Below are 19,914 nucleotides of genomic sequence, written 5' to 3' on the forward strand. Positions count from 1 at the left end.
GTCCGGTTTCCTCACGATGTTTTCCTTCACCGAAAAGCGACTGGTAAATATCAAATAACATTTCGTACATAAGTTCCGAAAAACTCATTGGTACGAGCCGGGGTTTGAACCCGAGACCTCCGGATTGCAAGTCGCACGCTCTTATAATTCAACCATTACAGTCAACGAATAGAAAAAAACTGTTTATCGTATTTTCGCACCATAAATATTTTCCAATGTCAATTACGACGGTTGTGTGCAGTGGGATAAAATAATAATATGCCGTCTGACATTTTGAACGCTAATTAATGAGAAAACAAATCTATTGACAAGCTATAATTATCATAACCTCACCTTGCAAATCTAGACTACAAGATTACGAATAAATTAAACTACCGTCACCCGGGGTGAATAGGGACAGCTGGGGTGAATAGGAACAAAACTTAACATATGATTTACCGGACAATTTAAAGAAAATATATACATACATTATATATTTCGATTGAAAATTATGTTAGTAATTGTATGATATAATTTGTATTATTTTTTTAAGAAATTGACAGGTAAATCACCTTTTAAGTTTGGCCCTATTCACCCCATTCGTCCATATTCACCCCGGTTGACGATAAGTATTGATATTTAGAGCAAAAGATGATTAACCTTACATTAAAAAGTATAAAGTCAGCTTCATCTATAACGACCCTGACTTTTAATAGCTGGCGGAAAGATCATTATGATTATACTCGGTTTTAAAAGCATAATATCACCATTAATAGAATACATTTACTAGACTCCAGAAGTTGAGACTGAATATTGTTAGCTGGATGTTTATGAATGTGTCTTATGCTGGCGTTTGCTACACGGCTGGGGGTCTAGCCTAAAGTACAATCATACATCGAAAAACACCAAAAAAAAAACGAAAGGTCGAAATGAATATCCAACACATTTTTCTTTAATATAGGTAATTCAAATGAAAGGTGCTACAAAAAGTCATGTGGCTTTATTCATAGATAGATAAGAATAAGAATAAATATAAAACTCTTTATTTTCCTCATAAACAAGCATATGGCCCGTCTGATGGTAAGCAGTCTCCGTAGCCTATGGACGCCTGCAACTCCAGAGGAGTTACATGCGCGTTGCCGACCGTAACACTCCGCACCCCCGTTGAGTTATAGCAACCTTACTCACCGGCTGGCATGGCTGTAATGGCCGACATAGGTTAGTTTAAATTATTTAAGTTTTGATTGGCGTATTCTATTCATAGATTTTCATATTGGCTAGGCCTTCTATAAGGACATTTTATGATTGGCTGTACTTTTATCACCGAAAGCGTAATATGTTATCTGTCAATCTTGTAAAGAAATTCAATGCAATAATCAATTGTGGTAGGAAGACTAGAAACCCTCTCCGGCCGTAACGTCCGCTTTGCACTCGGTCTACATATAATTTCAACACCACTACAAACATCGCTTTATATGAGAGAGTAAGTCTGTCTGTCTGTGTGTTTGTCTGTTACCTCTTGATGCTTCTATCGCAGAACCGATTAGGTATGGAGATAGTTTTAATCCCGAGAAAGGACATAGGATAGTTTTTATCATCACGACGAAGTCAAAGTCTGAAGCTACATACTTGCATAAACTGCTTAAGTCTTAACAGAACTTTCCCTTCCTTTTCTGAAGTCGTCCGATAATTATACATGGAAAGGCATAAGCCTAATCTATGTTTAAAATTCTATGCTAATTTTATCTCTAGCATTCAAATAAAATAGCGAGGATAGATGCTCAAGAATCGCAAATTGATGGATGCCAAAAGTTCAAAAGCATAGGTCATGTCTCGACATTTAATTATCTAATCCTATCTTTGGAATTTGTATGTATTTGACACGGTATATTATTTTTTGTGTTGCGTAAGGCAGACGTTCGGCATAAGTAATGCCACAGTCGTTATAATGTTGGGTATTTGTCATATTTCTCAAAATTTTATCACAAGGTATATAACGTACCAATACCAGTAGTAGCACTAAATAAGATACAGAATGAATATAAATAGATTTAGATCATTTTGGGACAACGAGAAGATCGATTTTGATTAATACGAGTAAGTAGGTGTAAGATGATGACCGTATGAAGAGATGACGACAGTAATGAACTATACAACGTATTACACCAGCCACTGAGACTGGGGTGGGTATACGTTATATAGATCATACTGAGAAACTTTTACTATAAGACCAACCCCCAAAATCACGATACAGTGACTGTGGACCCGTTGTATGTGGCGCTTATTGGGGTTGACCTCACGCTTAATAACGCTTTATAATTTTCATAAACCCTGCGCAGCATTGCTGTGGTAATGTTACTGCTGTGACGCTGCGGGCGATGTTACTATCACTTGTTTTGATATACATATACGTAATGAGTAATGACGCATTGAGAGTTCTAATTGGGGCAGTAGTGAGGCATCAAAAGCAACGCATTTTATGGAGAAAATCGACGGTGAAATCAGCCGCGTCAACGCAGGAGTAACATTACAGCAGTAATGTTGCTGCAGGTGTTATCCGAATACTACTATCAATAGTTATCCTAAACGTAACAGCTTATAACATATAATGGGTCAGCATTACAAATCGCGTCACACTCGCTTCCGTTAGATCGGACACTATTGCCCATCGGGACTGCACAGTGGGTCGCGTAACCGGGCCACGCCGCGTATGGCCCGTGGCATATTTTGGTGCAACTATCCAGTTCAATTGTTTCGATTTCCGCTGAGAAGAACAGGCGTTTGGCTTTCTGTCCTACTAATCGAGCTGGCTGACAATTTTATACATTTATCCTCACATGTATTTTCTTTGACCTAAGAAAAAATTCGTCAAAGTAATAATATTTTTTTACAATGCTATCAATAGCCGTAATTCGATACTAAGCACTTTGTTTAGTTTGTTTCTTCAACAAGGGAGTAAAGTTGGTTTTGGTGGGAGCGTTGTTTTCAAGATCCGAATTAACGATAGATTCTATAACAGCATTACATCACCTGAAATCTTGAAATTATCTGAAGACTGAAAAGGCAGAGTCTCGTGTAGATACAACTTGTTTTTACGGTCAACGAAATTTATTTTCAGTGGGTACCATTTCCTACCTTATCACAGTGACAATCAACATGAAAGTCGCTAGGAACCTTATGCTATTATCACTGTAACAAGGTACGAAAATAAATGGTTCTGAAATTAACTTTTTATACGCCGTGTCAAATATAAAAGCTGTCACTCAGACGCCACGTCGCAAAAGTGTCAAACTGATATTGAACTTTATGCATATGCACGTAGGTCTATGTTACTCTGTAGTCTGTGACGGATTAATCTGTCATGGCGTTTGACCTGCACTTCGGAGGGCCTACCGCGAACCACGTTTGACGTGTTGCCTCCCTGTCACACTTACGTGCGAATTTACAAGAGGCAAAACGTGGAACGTGTTTCGCCATAGGCCCTCGGATAATCCGTCGTTGGCGTCGAACCGTGCTAGTAGTAAATAGTACAGAATACGTTTGTATTGAATGATTTGACACAAGCAGATATCTGCCAAGACGAGCCAAGTGAAGCGCAAGGAAATATACCAACTTTAATGCTATGATGCAAGATTGAAGTAAATACAACCCGTTGAAGAAACACACTTCTTATGCGTGAAATCCAGCGTGGCAAGGACCTTTTACCGATGCACATAAGAAATACAATTCGCATCGGTGACACAATAGGATAGGTTTCGAGAAATAGACCTCGCTGGCGTGTGAGCTGCCTGCTAAACAGTTTGTTAATAAAGCGCAATGATGCAGGTGCAGGGACCGTGTTTTGAAACGAAAATTTAATAAGGTACTACTAGGTTAAACATTGAAAACTTACCGCAGAGGACGCCTAAGTTTATCGAGTTTATGAAGATAGTTTTATTAATGCACTAGGCCTATCAGGTCTAAAATTAGCTTTTATCACCAACTGTACATTTCTTTAAACATTACTCAGATGTAAATTTAAATTTTAGTAAATTTCCAAAATGGTTCATATTTTAGGAATATTATTTACTTGTTGCGAGTACGGAATGAGAACGCTATTAAAGTAAAAAGCGGAAAGATCAACAAACTCAATTCAGGGAAGAAGTTTTGAGCTACCAAATATAATACTCTAGGTTTATGCTAGGTTAACTTTAAGACCAGTACTACGACTCCAATTCTAGAATATCTAGAATAGAATAAATCGCCCAACAAAACAATGAGAGTAATTCTGAAGATTTTTGGCATATAAGTGATGATAATGTAGATAAAGTTTAAGAATAATCGAATGAACGAGAATAAACAACAACTAAAAACACAACACGCCGCCTTGCGGAACGCCCGCTAACGTGTTGCTCCAAGAATAAAAGAAACATCCACCTTTACACTTTGCCGACGACCAACTAAGTATCTACAAAGACATCCGACTATACAGAATGATCAATCCAAAACGGTCAGTATGGAGAAGTCAGAAATTATGAGAGATAGTCACATCTGTTCTTAGGAAACATGGCCTCGATTTTAAATTTAATAATAATGAAATTCAATCTTTTTTTTTTAATATCCCATACATAACCGGGAAACGAACCTGGTCAATCTTTATGTAATCGCGTGTAAATAGTATTTGTTTGCATAATTGATCCTGAAAGTATAAGTAAATATATAAAAAAAAGATTGAATGTCATTATTATTAAATTTAAAATCGAAGCCATGTTTCCTAAGAACAGATGTGGCTATCTCTCATAGTTTCTGACTTCTCCATACTGACCGTGTTGGATTGATCCTGTAGTTATAACGCAGAAGGTAATATTTCTTAACGTAATTGTAAACAGGTCATTAATAATTTTTGTAGTGTTATTGACTACTAATACGACTATGTACTTATATGTTTGCTGCAACTCAATCAATTAGCAATCAGATTACTGCAATTAGGTATTAACTTAGTGTTTTCTTCATTGCAATAAATCATTGAAGTTGACTAGCAACGTCCGTTACACAAATCCGTTGATAAGTCAAAAAACATGTAATGCCCATCAAATTTAACTTTACACTCGAAATGAATCTGAATCGATTCGATGTGTCAATGATTTCGATATCAAACTGGATCTATATGAAAATGCAATCTCATGGTCACTCGTCTCTATTGCTCTTGACTGTATAATAAATCGTGTCATTCACGAGGACGCGCGACTTGACTCGTATTGTCATGTTATTAAAGGTTAGATTTGAGAAATCTGCGCGTCATCGTGGATGACACGAACTATAATCACCAAACTTATAGTCTGAAAGCTCTTAGAATGCGTGATGAGTGATTTATGTGATTTAGACCGAGCGAATGAAACGGAGGATATTAACGTAGAAGCTAGTTAAGTACTAGTTATTTTAATTCTAAAAAAACTGGTATTAATTGCACATGCACATTCTGCATGAACATGCTGGGCATGGCTTTTTAGGGTTCCGTAGCCAAATGGCAAACACGGAACACGGAAATTCGTCATGTCCGTCTGTCTGTCTGTTTATGTCACATCCACTTTTTTCCGAAACTATAAGAACTATACTGTTCAAACTTGGTAAGTAGATGTATTCTATGAACCGCATTAAGATTTTCACACAAAAATAGAAAAAAAAAATTTGGGGGTTCCCCATACTTTTAATTTTTTTTTTCATCAAACCCATACGTGTGGGGTATCTATGGATAGGTCTTCAAAAATCATATTAAGGTTTCTAATATCATTTTTTTCTTAACCGAATAGTTTGCGCGAGAGACACTTCCAAACTGGTAAAATATGTGTCCCCCCCCCCTGCAACTTCTAAAATAACAGAATGATAAAACTAAACAAAAATATATGATATACATTACCATGCAAACTTCCACCGAAAATTGGTTTGAACGAGATCTAGTAGGTAAGTAGTTTTTTTTTAATACGTCATAAATGGTACGGAACCCTTCATGGGCGAGTCCGACTCGCACCTGGCCGCTTTTTTCTGCATTACAATGCCAATAATAGTGCACCTCTATTAAGATGTATATTAACCATCTAGCCCTATTAGCTATGCCCTTACATTTGAATTTTTAGATTTTTTGATTAATTTAAAAATTTAAAGCGAAAAATAGATTTCATACACAATTCTTAATGCTCCTAACTCTTATAATAATTAAAAACCCGAAAAAGTCAAACAGTAACTTAGCTGTAGTTTGTGTGCAACAAATTGTCTCAAAATATTTTCAATAATGTGATTATCCAGAGAGGAAAATGAGGACTACGTTTGTATAAAAAGGCGATTTCGCACGGGTCCTCAACTTTCCTCTTAAGTGCAACCGTTTTACGCCGGTTAAAGTTATTAATAACTTTAAGGCGCAATACAGCAATCATAACTTATTATACGTGTACATTATTATACAAAAGAAGCCTTTTTTTATTAGCCTACTTTAGTGTCCCCCTGCTGAGCAAAGGCGTCCCCTCGTTTTCTCTACTCGACTACATCGACATGCGTCCAAATCGTCTCGCCATATAAGCATTAAATGTCATCGAACCAACTTGATTAGCTAACTCCCCAGCGCCTTTGTGAAATTTGGAACGATTTTTTGAATATTTATGTACTGTTCAAGGTCCTGCATAGATTTATATTCGAGTCGACGTGTGCCAAATAATGGTATTCCTCGTACATCATATATTATGTAAATGTCATTACGAAAATGCGGGCGCGTCGCGAATCAGTTTGACCAAGTTACGGTATACTTCTAACGGTTTTCATACATATCCTTATCGGAAGATATTTTGGTTAAAATACTTAGTTGACGTCTTTTATAACTGTAGCTGTACAGTCAGCATCAAAAGTAGCGGATCAAACAAGGTTTCAAAAGTATCTACCAGTCTGTAACAGCGTAACAAAAGCTAATGGTTCTATATGTAGAACAATTTAGACTGTAAAAGATATACTTTTGAAAGTAAATTTTAGAGAATTATCTTTATTTGGAAAAGTTATCCGGAATATCAGATACTTTTGGCGCGTTGTTTCATCCGCTACTATTGATGCTGACTGTACATACTATTTATGTCACTGTATCTTCGTGTATGCTTATTATTTAATATTGTCGTTCAATATCTTTTATTATGAGTTGTATCTATGTAGCAAGGAGAATTTGAAATAGAGGTGGATTGTCAAAGAAAATTTTGTAGCCACAGTAAATCTTTTCAAGCGATGGCGCTATAACCTTTGGCCTATGCTCTATTAGATGGCTCCACTTTTTGATATTTAACAAATTTAACACATATCAGTGAAAGAATAAGGATCAAAGTCAAATAGCGTTCTAAAAGTTATAATCATGTGTCGAAAGATTGCAGTAAATTTATTGTGGCTTCAAAGTTTTCTATGATAATCCACCTATATTTCAAATTCTCTTTACTATGTAAATATAGTATACCTATATGGCGGTATATTGTTAAATTCGTGATGAAATTAAGATAAAGAAAAAACGAGTTAGAAAAGATGAAATAAAATATAATCCCTTTTATACTATGCGCAACTGATATGTTTGAAGTCGGTGCCAAGAGTATACATAAAAATACGGTTGAATCCACCACCTCCTCCGTTTCTTGAAGTCGGTTAAAAATAGTCAAGCATGTTATATTCCATACCTGCGTAGGAAAATTCGCTTTCCCGAAATTTCATTATATCATACACACTTAACTAAAAATTCTCAAATTGAGAATAAATATATCCTTTTCCTGAAAGATATTATTTACTTTGATTATTATGTAAGGACGAAAAAATTGTTTGCATTAAAAAACTTTGTTTTCTTATATATTTGCTAAAACAGATTAATCAAAAACAATTCCAGTATAAGCACTTCATAAAACGCTTATCACATACACATACACAAGTCTGGTAGGTGATTAATTCAAATAGATGTTTTGTTAGTTTTTTTATTTTACAAATCCACATCATACTATATAACAACATATCTGAAGATATTATGCACTTAATAGCTATGTAATTCTATGCAATGTGCTAAATCAAAAAGACACCTCCGCGATTTGTTTGTTTTTAATTACGTTGTCTCTTCGCTTGGTAAAGTAGATCATGAACGGTCACTGCCGTGTATAGCGGTTTGATCATGAACGATTAAATTTTGTAGACTCGTTTGAAGGTCAGACCAGAGGATCGAGCGAAGCGTTCGAGACTAGTCAGATTTTTCTATGTATACCTCAATTAATTTTTCGTGTTATGGCTCCATCAAGGTGTTGATGATTCTGCCAATGTCGAGTATATGAATTTTATCATATTACGGTCATACTATGTATACCTACTAATATTATTAGTCTACAGACAGTCAAATTTATATGTGTTTCCATGACAACACTCTAATAATATTAGACTAATATGGTTCGAGAAATGGGCCCCTTAGATCGAAGGATTCGTAGATCGAAGGATAGATTCATTTTCTACTCGTCGACTGTAATGGTTGAATAAAGATTTCGTTTACCAAACTACAATTGTGTACTTTTCATGTATGGATTTTCAACTCAACTATATTACATTACGCTACAAGTGCGAAAAACAGGAAATTCGACACGAGTGGCGATAATTTAAAATACGACGACACAAGTTGCGAATTACCTATTCACACATGTATCGTACACATTGATATATATTTAAAGACGAGCCTTAAGGACACTAAGAATGGTGCTAGTTCAGTGGTATCACTCACGAATTTGAGCCAATCGTGCAGTCTAACGCATCTAGTTGCGACCAATCGTGTGCTTGATGCGAACTCATCAACCAATCACGTTGTAGCGTGAGACGGCGCGATTGGCTCGAATTCGTGTGCGTGACACCGCTGTACTAGCCCCATTCTCATTGCCCTTAAGGCCCGTCCTTAGATACTCGTATATAAGTCAATGATTGTACAACATTTTACAGTACGTGTGGCCCTTTTAATTTTCGGCATAGTTACGTAATGTGCTAATTATCACACTAGTGCGGTAAAGTAGCACCATATGTACTGTAACATTTGTTTAAATAAGCTGCTGTAGTCAATTATAAAAATATTGACCAATCACGTGCCGCCGCGCTACCATAGAACGGATTGCTCGCGTGTTTATGTATTTTGTCTACTTAGATACTTATCAGTTTTCTTTACTTTTTTTAGGTTTTATAGTAAATAAAATATTATTTTATATGTCTCGTAGAAAAAATATTGTATACAATAGTGATATAATTACAAGCAAGCTTCGTTGCCAAAACACGGTACTCGACTGAAGAGCTCTCTATTATATAACGATTGTATAAAATACTATTAGAGGGCATTATTTAGGTATGTTACATATCCATCAATAAGCAATTTTCCGCGTTTGTAAATCCGGTACCCGTATCTGACATAATAATTAGATCTAAATACATCTTAGAATCACAAAATAATATGCCACGAAAAAAATAAATGTTATATCAGATATCCTTGTTAAAATTCGCAGAAAAGCTCCATACCTAACTAGCAACTGTTATGTGTATTTATTTACGATGTTTTTCCTTATGGCCTCTTTAAATCTGATGCCGGTGAGGTTGATTATTTTCGTGCTTGATTGTGCTCCTACTTGGTGATAATTTTCCTGAGAGAAAATTGCAAAATTTTGAACCAAAAAATGAAAATCGGCGGCCGAAAATCTAAAATGTTTACAATAAAACCAAAAACTTATCACGGTCAAAATGAATATATTAAATTCTTTTTTAGGGTTTCGCAGTCAACTAGGATGCCTTTTTTTTAACTTAATATAAATATTCAATTATTTTATAGTAACAAGTCCTACAAAGCGCTGTGATGGTACATGCTTGTTATGTACATGATACTTACTAATAGCATCCGTCAAGATCCATTGTGACTAAGAAACCTTACATTTAGACATGCTGTGGGCATGTTTTTTTTGCTTAGTTCGGTATTTTAAAATGTATTAAATCATTAGATCGGGTCAACTATTGAAAAGACAGCGAGCGAGTATAATAGTTACGTAGTCAGTCAAATAGTTTCTAAAATATACAAACATAAATAAAAGGTAGCAAAGAGGATACCTACTAATTTACCGGTACCAAAATGATCGTGAAATGTTCGTGAAAAAATAAACAGCCTAGCCTAGAGACTTAAATAAACATTGATCTGAGTAGAAACCAAAGATGCAGTAAGAAAACTCTTTACTAGAATAGCAATTTATATTTTTTTGAAAAGCTTTATCAATTACTTATTCATAATCTTTGGATACCTTTATCACCATAAACTCCCGTCATGGCCCCGCACTTTTAGGATTTATTCATAAGAACTAGTTTACAGTAGACACATGAAACACTAAGAATTAAAAGACCTTATATTCTCTAAAATCTTAGGAAACTCAAATTTCCAAACATCTTTTCCCCACAAATGGTTATTATGACTCCACGTTGGATTGGGAATAATAACATTTTCTATTAAGTTTGGTAGTTTTGAAGCCAGTTTATTAACGTCGTCCAATGGTGAAAGAAAATCATTTTGTCCTGTCATCAAAAGCACTGGTGACGTCACTTTGGACAAATTATACTCAGGTGGCCGAGGTGTGCCATATCTTTCGATGTTGCCTGCTGTTCCTTCATCGTATCGCTGGAACTTTTGTGAGGCTATCAGCTGTCCTAAATGCGCCAGACTTTTAGTCGATACTCCTGAGAAAAGATGTCCTGCTGCAACGGACAATATTCTTGACGATATAGTACCACTTTTATATCCTGTAGTGACATAGAGGCCAGTCCCACAAATAGCATCAGGAGCAAAACGGCAGGAATATTCCATGAAGGCGTGAGCTAACTGGTGCTTAGCTAGGACCTCACTAAAGCCCGCCTTGTCAAAAGCATCTTTAAAACTATGCACAGAAGGTGCTAGCAACTTTAATATTGGTATACTGAACGTTGTTAAGAAAACAACAGGAGATAGATGCACTGAGAGCTGTATCTTAGCATTATAATCTGGTTTTAAAGAGGCCATCGTGATGAAATCCGTAGTGCCTTGGGAATGCCCGATGAAGTTCACTTTCGGCAGACCAGTACTTTTCATTACGTAGTCTATTACGGCAGGGAGATCGTAGAAACCATGTTCGTCAAACGAGTAGTTCCAGTATTCGGGGTCTTTGTTTGGATCAAAAAGTAGATGCTTCCTCGAGTACACGTTGCCTCTATGGTTAGCGGCCCACACGTCGTAACAATTCTTGGTCAAAACATAACCTAACCCATTCTGCGGTCCGGCTAAAATGAACACGTCTGAGCTGTCAAAGATGCCGTGAAGCAATATTATGGGATATCCGGTAACGTTACGACATTTTGGCAAAATTCTGAATACGGTTAGAATATACCCATCTTCGGTGACGACGTGGTGTTCTTCTGTTGGGTATTTGTATTTGTAGGCTAGTTCTGTGAAATTGAGATAAATGTCTTCATCAAATCTCAGCGATTTCTTCAACGACCTCGCGTCTGGTATAGCAAAGTTTAACAATTTATTTCCAGGTACTTTAGACGTCCCAGTTCCACTATTTACAAATCCAACGTATAACAAGTAAATAACTGACAAATTTATTTTTTCCATCTGATGCGGCACGAATTACTAGTATAGTGGTTCTACTCAAACAAAGTTGATTCACGCCTATCCATCCGGTTTTATAACATCAGTCCGACCTCAAACTAAGGTCTCAAAAAATCCCTGAATACTCGAATATAAATAAAATACAATAATTATTCATAAGTGGCTTATGGTAAATTGTTGAATTAAAAAACTGTTTACAATCAAATAAATATTCACAAATTCGAAGGCGCATCAGACCTGTCAATATTACATAACCAGCTTGTCTCAATGACGATTTGTTGCAGTAATACTATCGTTCATACAAATAAAACTTTTGTGATGAAGCGCATAATTCTCCCAATGATAAAAAAGGACTTTATTCCTTGTTTCTTAATATTACTTACTTATCAAAATATTACATGCAAATCTACTAAATAAAATACTCAGATCGATCTAGAACGAGAGATTTGGACATCAAAATATATGATCGAATTGGCCTTCTAGTCTTAAAGTCAACGGATTTCTTTATGAATTTGTACAACATAGCTGTAATTAGGGTTCCGTACCAAAAAGGTACGTCCGTCCGTCTGTCACATTGTTAAATATCCTGAGAACTACTTAAGCTATCGATTTGAAATTTGGAATAGTTATGAACAACGCTAACCCAGACACATTGGAAGTGTATTTTTTTTCCTAGGCCCACCAATACCAATTTAATATAAGGTATTAACTCTGTCTTTCCATATCTCGGTACCTTTGCCATGCGCGCGTGGCGTGGGGCCGAAGCCATTAGCCCAAAGGCCTTTTAAGTCAAAACAAGCGATACACGTGACGGATGCCGATGATTACGTTGACAATGCTAATAAAACTAATGTACTTCATCATTCATAGTAAAACTGTGAATTTTGCGTCAAGTTGTTATCGTTTAATTTATTTATATTGATTAAAAGTAGTTTTTGTTGGTAACAACGTTAAGTTTAAATGAATTTACGCAGACGTCGCTGCTAGTTTTAAATGGTACAATTCCCTTCTATCTGATACAACCACTTAGTATGTCTTTAATATTGGTAGGTACCGAACACTCGGACAAGAATCTAATTAGCTATATTAATGTTAAAAACCAGAACTATTAAGGATATTGAAATTTGAATGGAGGTATTTGGCAACGCTGGGAATTTGTTGGTCACGACTAATCACTGATTACAGCTACATATATTACATTAGTAACTAACTTGAGTCTATTAGTGTTTTTTTTTTTACATTTTAATTAGTGTTACCTAACATTTTTTAAATTGCATTGTATAATGTTTTGCTATGTTGCCACGCGGTGGGATGCGGCCCTATAAAGTCTGACTTTACTTCTTGCAGGGAAAAAACTTAAATAGAAAAATATATAGAAGGATCTTTATTATAATTTAACAGTGAAATCAACAAAAAACAATTTAAAAGTGATATTTAAAGTTGGTGCTAAAACTCTCATGCTAATATTGATACCCGAGCAAGCGAAAGGTTCCAAAATTGAACTACATAGAGAGTGCTTCTATAAATAAATTCTTGAGCGTTGCGAGGTTTTCAAGGCACAAGCGTTAAACAAATTTTGCCACCGAGTGAAACACAACATTTTTCACCACACCTACGCAAGGGAAATATTAACTGCAAAATATCAAACAAAATCAAACCAAATCAATTCAAAATGAATATTATTAACTATTTATCACTCAAAATCATCGTTCAAAAGACAATTCGACCAACTAATATAAGTATACAAATAAAGTGTAAAAATAAGGTAACAACTCAAAATTTGCACATGATTACTTTGCCACACATGTGGATAAAATGCTACTTTCTCATCTGTTTTTGAACAATCAGGAGAGCCTTTGCCAGCTGGCGTGGTGAAAATAAATGATTTTGATATATCTACTGTGACAGTCCGACTAATAAGCTAAAAGTACCTATAGTCCCAACCAGAAGAAAGCATATAACTCGGCATGTATGTAGCTCGTTTAGGTAAGAAAAGAAATAGAAAGAAAAGAATCTTGTCGAGTGTGTTTCTCACTCTTTTTCTTACTTTTGTAATAAATTTTGCAATTTAATAATAATAAATAAATATTATAGGACATTATTACACAAATTGACTAAGTCCCACAGTAAGCTCAATAAGGCTTGTGTTGAGGGTACTTAGACAACGATAGTACATAGAAAACACCCATGACTCAGGAACAAATATCCATGCTCATCACACAAATACATGCCCTTACCAGGATTTGAACCCGGGACATTTTCTATGGGAGGGTAATTTTTTTTCGCGATTTCGGGGTTGGTTCTATAGTCAAAGTTTCTCAGTGTGACCTACATATTCAGCCCGTAAATCATTGCAGGTGACTAAATAAACTCTCTGTATAAATGAAAGAGTACAGTCAGCGTCAAATACTTTGTAGCAGTCAAAGTGGCCAAATAGTTCGGTACACCATACTAAATATATGGTGTACCGAACTATTTGGCCACTTTGACTGCTACAAAATATTTGACGCTGACTGTACCTTGCAGAAACCACATGCAAGTTGCATCTCACCCAGTGCAGTAACAATTACTCAAGCGTTACGGCGATTGTGTGATTGATTTGACCTCCAAATGTCTGCTGTGACGGGCACTTAAGCATTGGATTGAGTTAACGAGATGCAATGATTGGTGTCATGGGGGATTAGCGGGGAAGCTGTGCTACGGTACTTTGTATTATGATGTAGTGACGAAAAAAATCCAAAAGAATCTTCAACCAAAATAAAAACGTGCTCTATAAATGTGGTGCCTAACTTAAATGTAATTATTTCAAAGTGGTGGCGCTATTTTACAAATCACAGTGTTATACATATATGGACTTTTAAGATATTAAATAAAATAAATAAGTAAAAATAGTATAGGACATTTTTACACAAATTGACTAACGGCCAGATTCGAAGAATGATTAAGACACGTTTAAGATCTTTAAAAGATCTATAACTAAATAAAACCCAATAAGATCTATATACGATATTTCTAACGTCAAAGTGACCTTGGTTGCCCGAATCGAGCTGGTTCTGTTAATTATACGACATACAAACGATATCTAAATGAGAACTTATCTAAACCAGAACTTATCGTTATCGTATCTCATTCTTCGAATCGGGCCGTAAGCCCCACATTAGAATTTTACAAAATCGTTGAATGTTTTTTTCTAATGTTGTGTCTTTCTAGGAAGTTTGAAGTCCCTCACTCAAATGTAGTGATCCTAATCGCTAGTAAGGTTTCTAGTGCTCCGAAAGATCCACATCGACTTTATGGGGCGACCACGACATTTGTCCCTTAACCTGTCAACGCACGTTTAATAATACGTAGCGAAATAGCGTAGCCAATTTTGTCCATTACTCGTTTGCAAGCAACCGGCCACCAAGCATGGCCTTATCGACCTTATAGAAAAAACTTCAGAGATCGGTTATCAAGGAGTTATTCATGTGAAGACTGTCGCTGCATTTCGACCGCCTGTGCCACCTTGAATAATAAATAACCAGTACCGTTCCGAAGCGCTATTAGGCGCATTGATTTGAATTTAATTTATTTAATACCGAAATCATTTCACGGCACAGACCACAGTTTAATTTAAATGATGTTTCCTGTGAAATATTCGCATTGAAAAGCGTATTGTTTTATTGGTTTCGGCAAGACAGTGAAGAAGCGTTAAATTTTATAATTAGCTGACAATACTGTCGGGTTTCGGAAGTATATAAATTAAAAATTGTTAGGTAACGTTTAGAATATAGACGTGGCTTATAATATATTTTTGTTTTAAGGACATGTATAATTTATTGATATTTATGGTTATAAATTAGGTTATAAGTACAACTTATAATTACTTTGGTTCCCAGTAGCCCGCTACAATAAAGTACATACTATGGCTTAGAACGCACTGCGATTAATTTCTTGCGGTTTCAGAACCGCTAAAAGTGTAACATACTTCATAAGCATGTGACGAGAAAGGTATTACGTATGAATGTGGAGGGATGGAACGGCAGAGGAAACGGTAGATGGATTGTGTGAGAGATGACATGAAACGAACGCGAGTGAACGAGGAGATGACGGGTGACAGAAAGATATGGAAGGAAAAGACATGCTGCGCCGACCCCAAATGAATGGGATAAGGGCAAGCAAATGATGAAGCGCACGCACTTGTAAGGCTGAAACCGCAAGAAAATATCGCAAAGCGTTCTAAGCCTAATATCTACAAAATTAGAATTTCTTTCATGATTCATTTTATATATATAACCAACTTTAGTTTTGTATACTTACTAACGCTGCGTGTCTAGGAAAAAACCTTACCTTTCCACGCCCTTTCATAATAAATGCGCATATCTCATGTGTACTTGTCACAAAGAAGTCGGAAAAAAACTACAAAATTCCATTCCCATTTTCATTCTTTTTTTTTCCATTTGAACTACTAGATCACATTATGTACTACTTAGTCGAATCCAACATTGTACTAATATATATATATATATATATATATATATTTAAATTTATAATCGTAAAATAAATTGAAACGAATAAAATTACGAGATCATAATTGAACATTTTTATTTGAATAAAAATATTTAACGAGGAAAATATAATAAGATTGGCATTTTACTTATTCTCCGTCGAGGAATTTCTTGTAACAAAACAAAATATTGAAAAAACCTTTTTGGCATTCATAAATTCACTCTCTACAATATTCCTTAATATTTACGAGCTAGCTATAACATTCAATTTAATGATACCCTCGGCAAAATACACTCATCATACGACAGAATATAATAGAGATGATTAATATAGTCAACATACTCGGGCGTATACACGCTGCGCTTCTCCCGCGCATATTGTTATTCGCATAAAAAATATGAGACTGAATTTATATTTAGACCGACAATAATAGAAAAGTGAAATGTGCTAAAAATGGGACTACTTTTATAGAAATATAAGTACCTTATTTATACCTTATATGCTAAATTATGAAACAAGGGGAACAGTGTCAAATTATACAGGCAAACACCGGTAATTAAAAGCTTGTATCGTGAGACCCACAAGGATACTACTATATATATATAGACTAATCATGTCCTACGCCATTTTTTATTTTTGGAAAAAAGTCGTATCTTAAAGATAAAGTTAATTTATTTTTCAAGTAAGCATATAACTATGCGCTTATGAACGTCAAATAAAGCTACGCTGGCTCTAACCTCTGCCCGAGAACATTGGAGGAAGGTATCCAAATATGGAACCGGCAAGAAACTCAGCGGTCACCTTTTCGAAACATTAGATCTTAAAATTAACATGCACAATTTAATAGACACAAACATTAATAGACACAATACAATGATTTAATTGCTACTCGATTTTGTTATAATTTCTGGTTTGGACCGTGCATGTTTGTCGGTCAGGTAGTCCTCGATTTTGTAATAAGCCTTCAACATGAAAGCATTTTTCAAGTAATTTTTAAGAGCTGGAAGAGTAATTATTTTAAGCATCAAATATCAAATATCAAACATTTATCATTCAGGTAACTAGTCATAACAAACCGGTAAAGTGCGAGTTGGACTCGTTCACCGATCCGTACTTTTTAGTATTTGTTGTTATAGCGGCAACAGAAATACATCATCTGTGAAAACGATGTGGACAGCCGGACGGACAACGGAGCCTTAGTAATTGGGTACCGTTTTACCCTTTGGGTACGGAAACCTCAAAATGAATGCATAGCCCAACGAATGACTTGTACTTTACGGACACGAAACTGTCTTCTATTGGTAACAGTGGTAACCAAAAAATGAATGCAGTATTTCAAAGAAGTGGTACCTTACTACATGTAAATCCGCTGTGACTAGACTAGAGTTTTTTGTAGAAATAGACCGTACAATTATATAATTTTTTATTGGTGCGACTTTGCAGCGCGCCGGAAAAATGCGCAGTGTGTGTAAAACCCAATCTACAAGGGTGCGTCCGAGTCGATGCTGTCCCCGCCTGGGTTATGGTTCGCGTCAACTAACGAGCTTCCGCATACTGCGCATTGCGCCGCGCCGGCGCGTACGCACGACAGTAAAATTAAGCATAAATACTTTAAAATAGTGGTTAGCTGTTATGACTGTCCGCTAAAATAATATATTTGTTTTTTTTATTCTCAGCGCATCGCCTAAGTACACAAATATTAATATATGCACTATTTGTATAGTGCATGCATATGCTGCCATGCGATATTTGAAAACCAGTGTGTATATGTTTAAAAGGTCAGTACCTAAGGTAGCTGAACCTACTGAATCTATTCAGAGTATTGATCTAAGTATTTTACCATCATAAGGATGTTGTAAATACTCTAGTATCTTTGCTCAATATGATCATGTGCTGAAATAGAAATAAACTTACCATTAAACTAGGTATGATGTCTCGCATTCAATAAATAAATAAAATAAATAAATATTATAGGACATTATTACACAAATTGACTAAGTCCCACAGTAAGCTCAATAAGGCTTGTGTTGAGGGTACTTAGACAACGATATATATAATAAATAAATATTTATAAATACTTAAATACATAGAAAACACCCATGACTCAGGAACAAATATCCATGCTCATCACACGAATACATGCCCTTAACAGGATTTGAACCCGGGACCATCAGCTTCGTAGGCAGGGTCACTACCCACTAGGCGAAACCGGTCGTCAATAAAAACAATATTCTAATGACATTACTTACAACATTCCTTAAGTGCAGCTATTATATCCAAATATAATTATTTATGAATTACGTGATTAGTTACTGGCAGAAATATTTTGCTAAACCAAAGGAGCGTATTAATTAGGTAACTACATAACGAATATTGTAATTGAAATCAAAAGTTGCGAAAGTCGAGTTGTTTCTTGAGTTGAATTAAGCCTTCATATTTATGCGGCCCGAGACAATTAATCGCGATTGATAAACATGTGAGATGGACACTTATGATCGACCATTTACAACTCTCATTGAAGTAAATGACAACCGTAGCTACATGATTGAAAGCGATTTTTTGTTACAATTGAAATTATTGCTAAGAAATTGATAATGGCTTCTTAATGCATCGTTTTGTCTTCCCTCGATTTGGCAAGCTTACGTTAAGATGAAAGTGAAGGACCCGCGCAAAATCACATTTTCATAAAAGCGTAGTCCTCATTTTCCTCACTCGATATTAACATTATTAAAAACATTTGACACAATTTGTTGTATATCAACCATAGCTATGCCCCTACGTGTTTTTTTTTGGAATTGTTAATTTTTATAGGAATTAGACGTATTAAATCTGTTTTTCGCTCCTAATTATAATAATAATACAAAAATCGAAAAAAGTCAAACGTATAGGGGCAAAGGTATGGTTAATGTAACATATTTGGTAAAAATATTTTCCAAACTATCAATATTCAGAGAGGAAAATGGGGACTAATTTTGTATGGAGAATCGGCCGTCCTCTTTCCTCGTTATCACCTAAAACAATCTTTTAACTTACCTTAGTAATATTTATTAAATTCAGTACACAACGCCGTGTAAATTAATTAATACGAATAATTATACGGCGGCAAAGCGTAGGTGTAAATAACAAGCTATACTCTTGTTACTACAAGAGCTTATTGAGATCATTAATCGACTACAAGCTCGCTCGGAAAGGGGAAAATCCTCTGCGCACGATCATGGTCGAGGCCGCTTACTATATCTATATTATTGGGTTGTATCCGTCTCAACAACTCAGTGCGATGACTGCGATCTGTACTGTTACATTATCCAAGAGAGAATTGAACTTTAAATTGCGTTTTCTGTTTCCGACGAAGTGAAATAAATCCCCAAATACTTGCTACAACCTAAAACTACTGGAAACGGTTTCATGTGACCTAAAAAAATGGTTTCTGTATATTTAACTTTCAAAATGATGCAACATTTGATTTTGTGTGTATAACTGAACTAATACAAGCTTGTATCAAATATGAAATATTAGTTAGCATGAAATGTCATATAAGCTTGTATTGTGGTAGATTTTTTTTACTCGATAGATTATAATCATTGAGTGCGTAATGAGTTAAACTGGATGAGGCTATTTACGTCGTCATTTTGGTTTAACATCAAATGGAATGGAGTGGAGTGGAGTGCGGACTAAGGTTCGATTAATCTAATGAGGCCCTAATCGACTGACCACCACCAGCCGACGCCTTTCAGCACTCTATAGTCAATGGAGTTATTCCCTTCTTCAACGTTGCTTAACTTAGTAATACCTTGATTAATTCTCAAACTCATAAA

At 35.6% G+C, this 19,914-nt stretch overlaps 1 protein-coding gene across 1 annotated transcript; it reads right to left on the reverse strand.

The window, feature by feature from the left end:
• Positions 1–10,234: 10,234 nt before the first annotated feature.
• LOC133529719 (lipase 3-like) lies at positions 10,235–12,161 on the reverse strand. The gene has a single exon (XM_061867519.1). The coding sequence runs from the start codon at positions 11,612–11,614 to the stop codon at positions 10,355–10,357; it is 1,260 nt and encodes a 419-aa protein (XP_061723503.1). The 5' UTR covers positions 11,615–12,161; the 3' UTR covers positions 10,235–10,354.
• Positions 12,162–19,914: the final 7,753 nt, after the last annotated feature.

Source organism: Cydia pomonella, chromosome 1, assembly GCF_033807575.1.
Source record: "Cydia pomonella isolate Wapato2018A chromosome 1, ilCydPomo1, whole genome shotgun sequence".
Taxonomy (NCBI): Eukaryota; Metazoa; Arthropoda; class Insecta; order Lepidoptera; family Tortricidae; genus Cydia; species Cydia pomonella.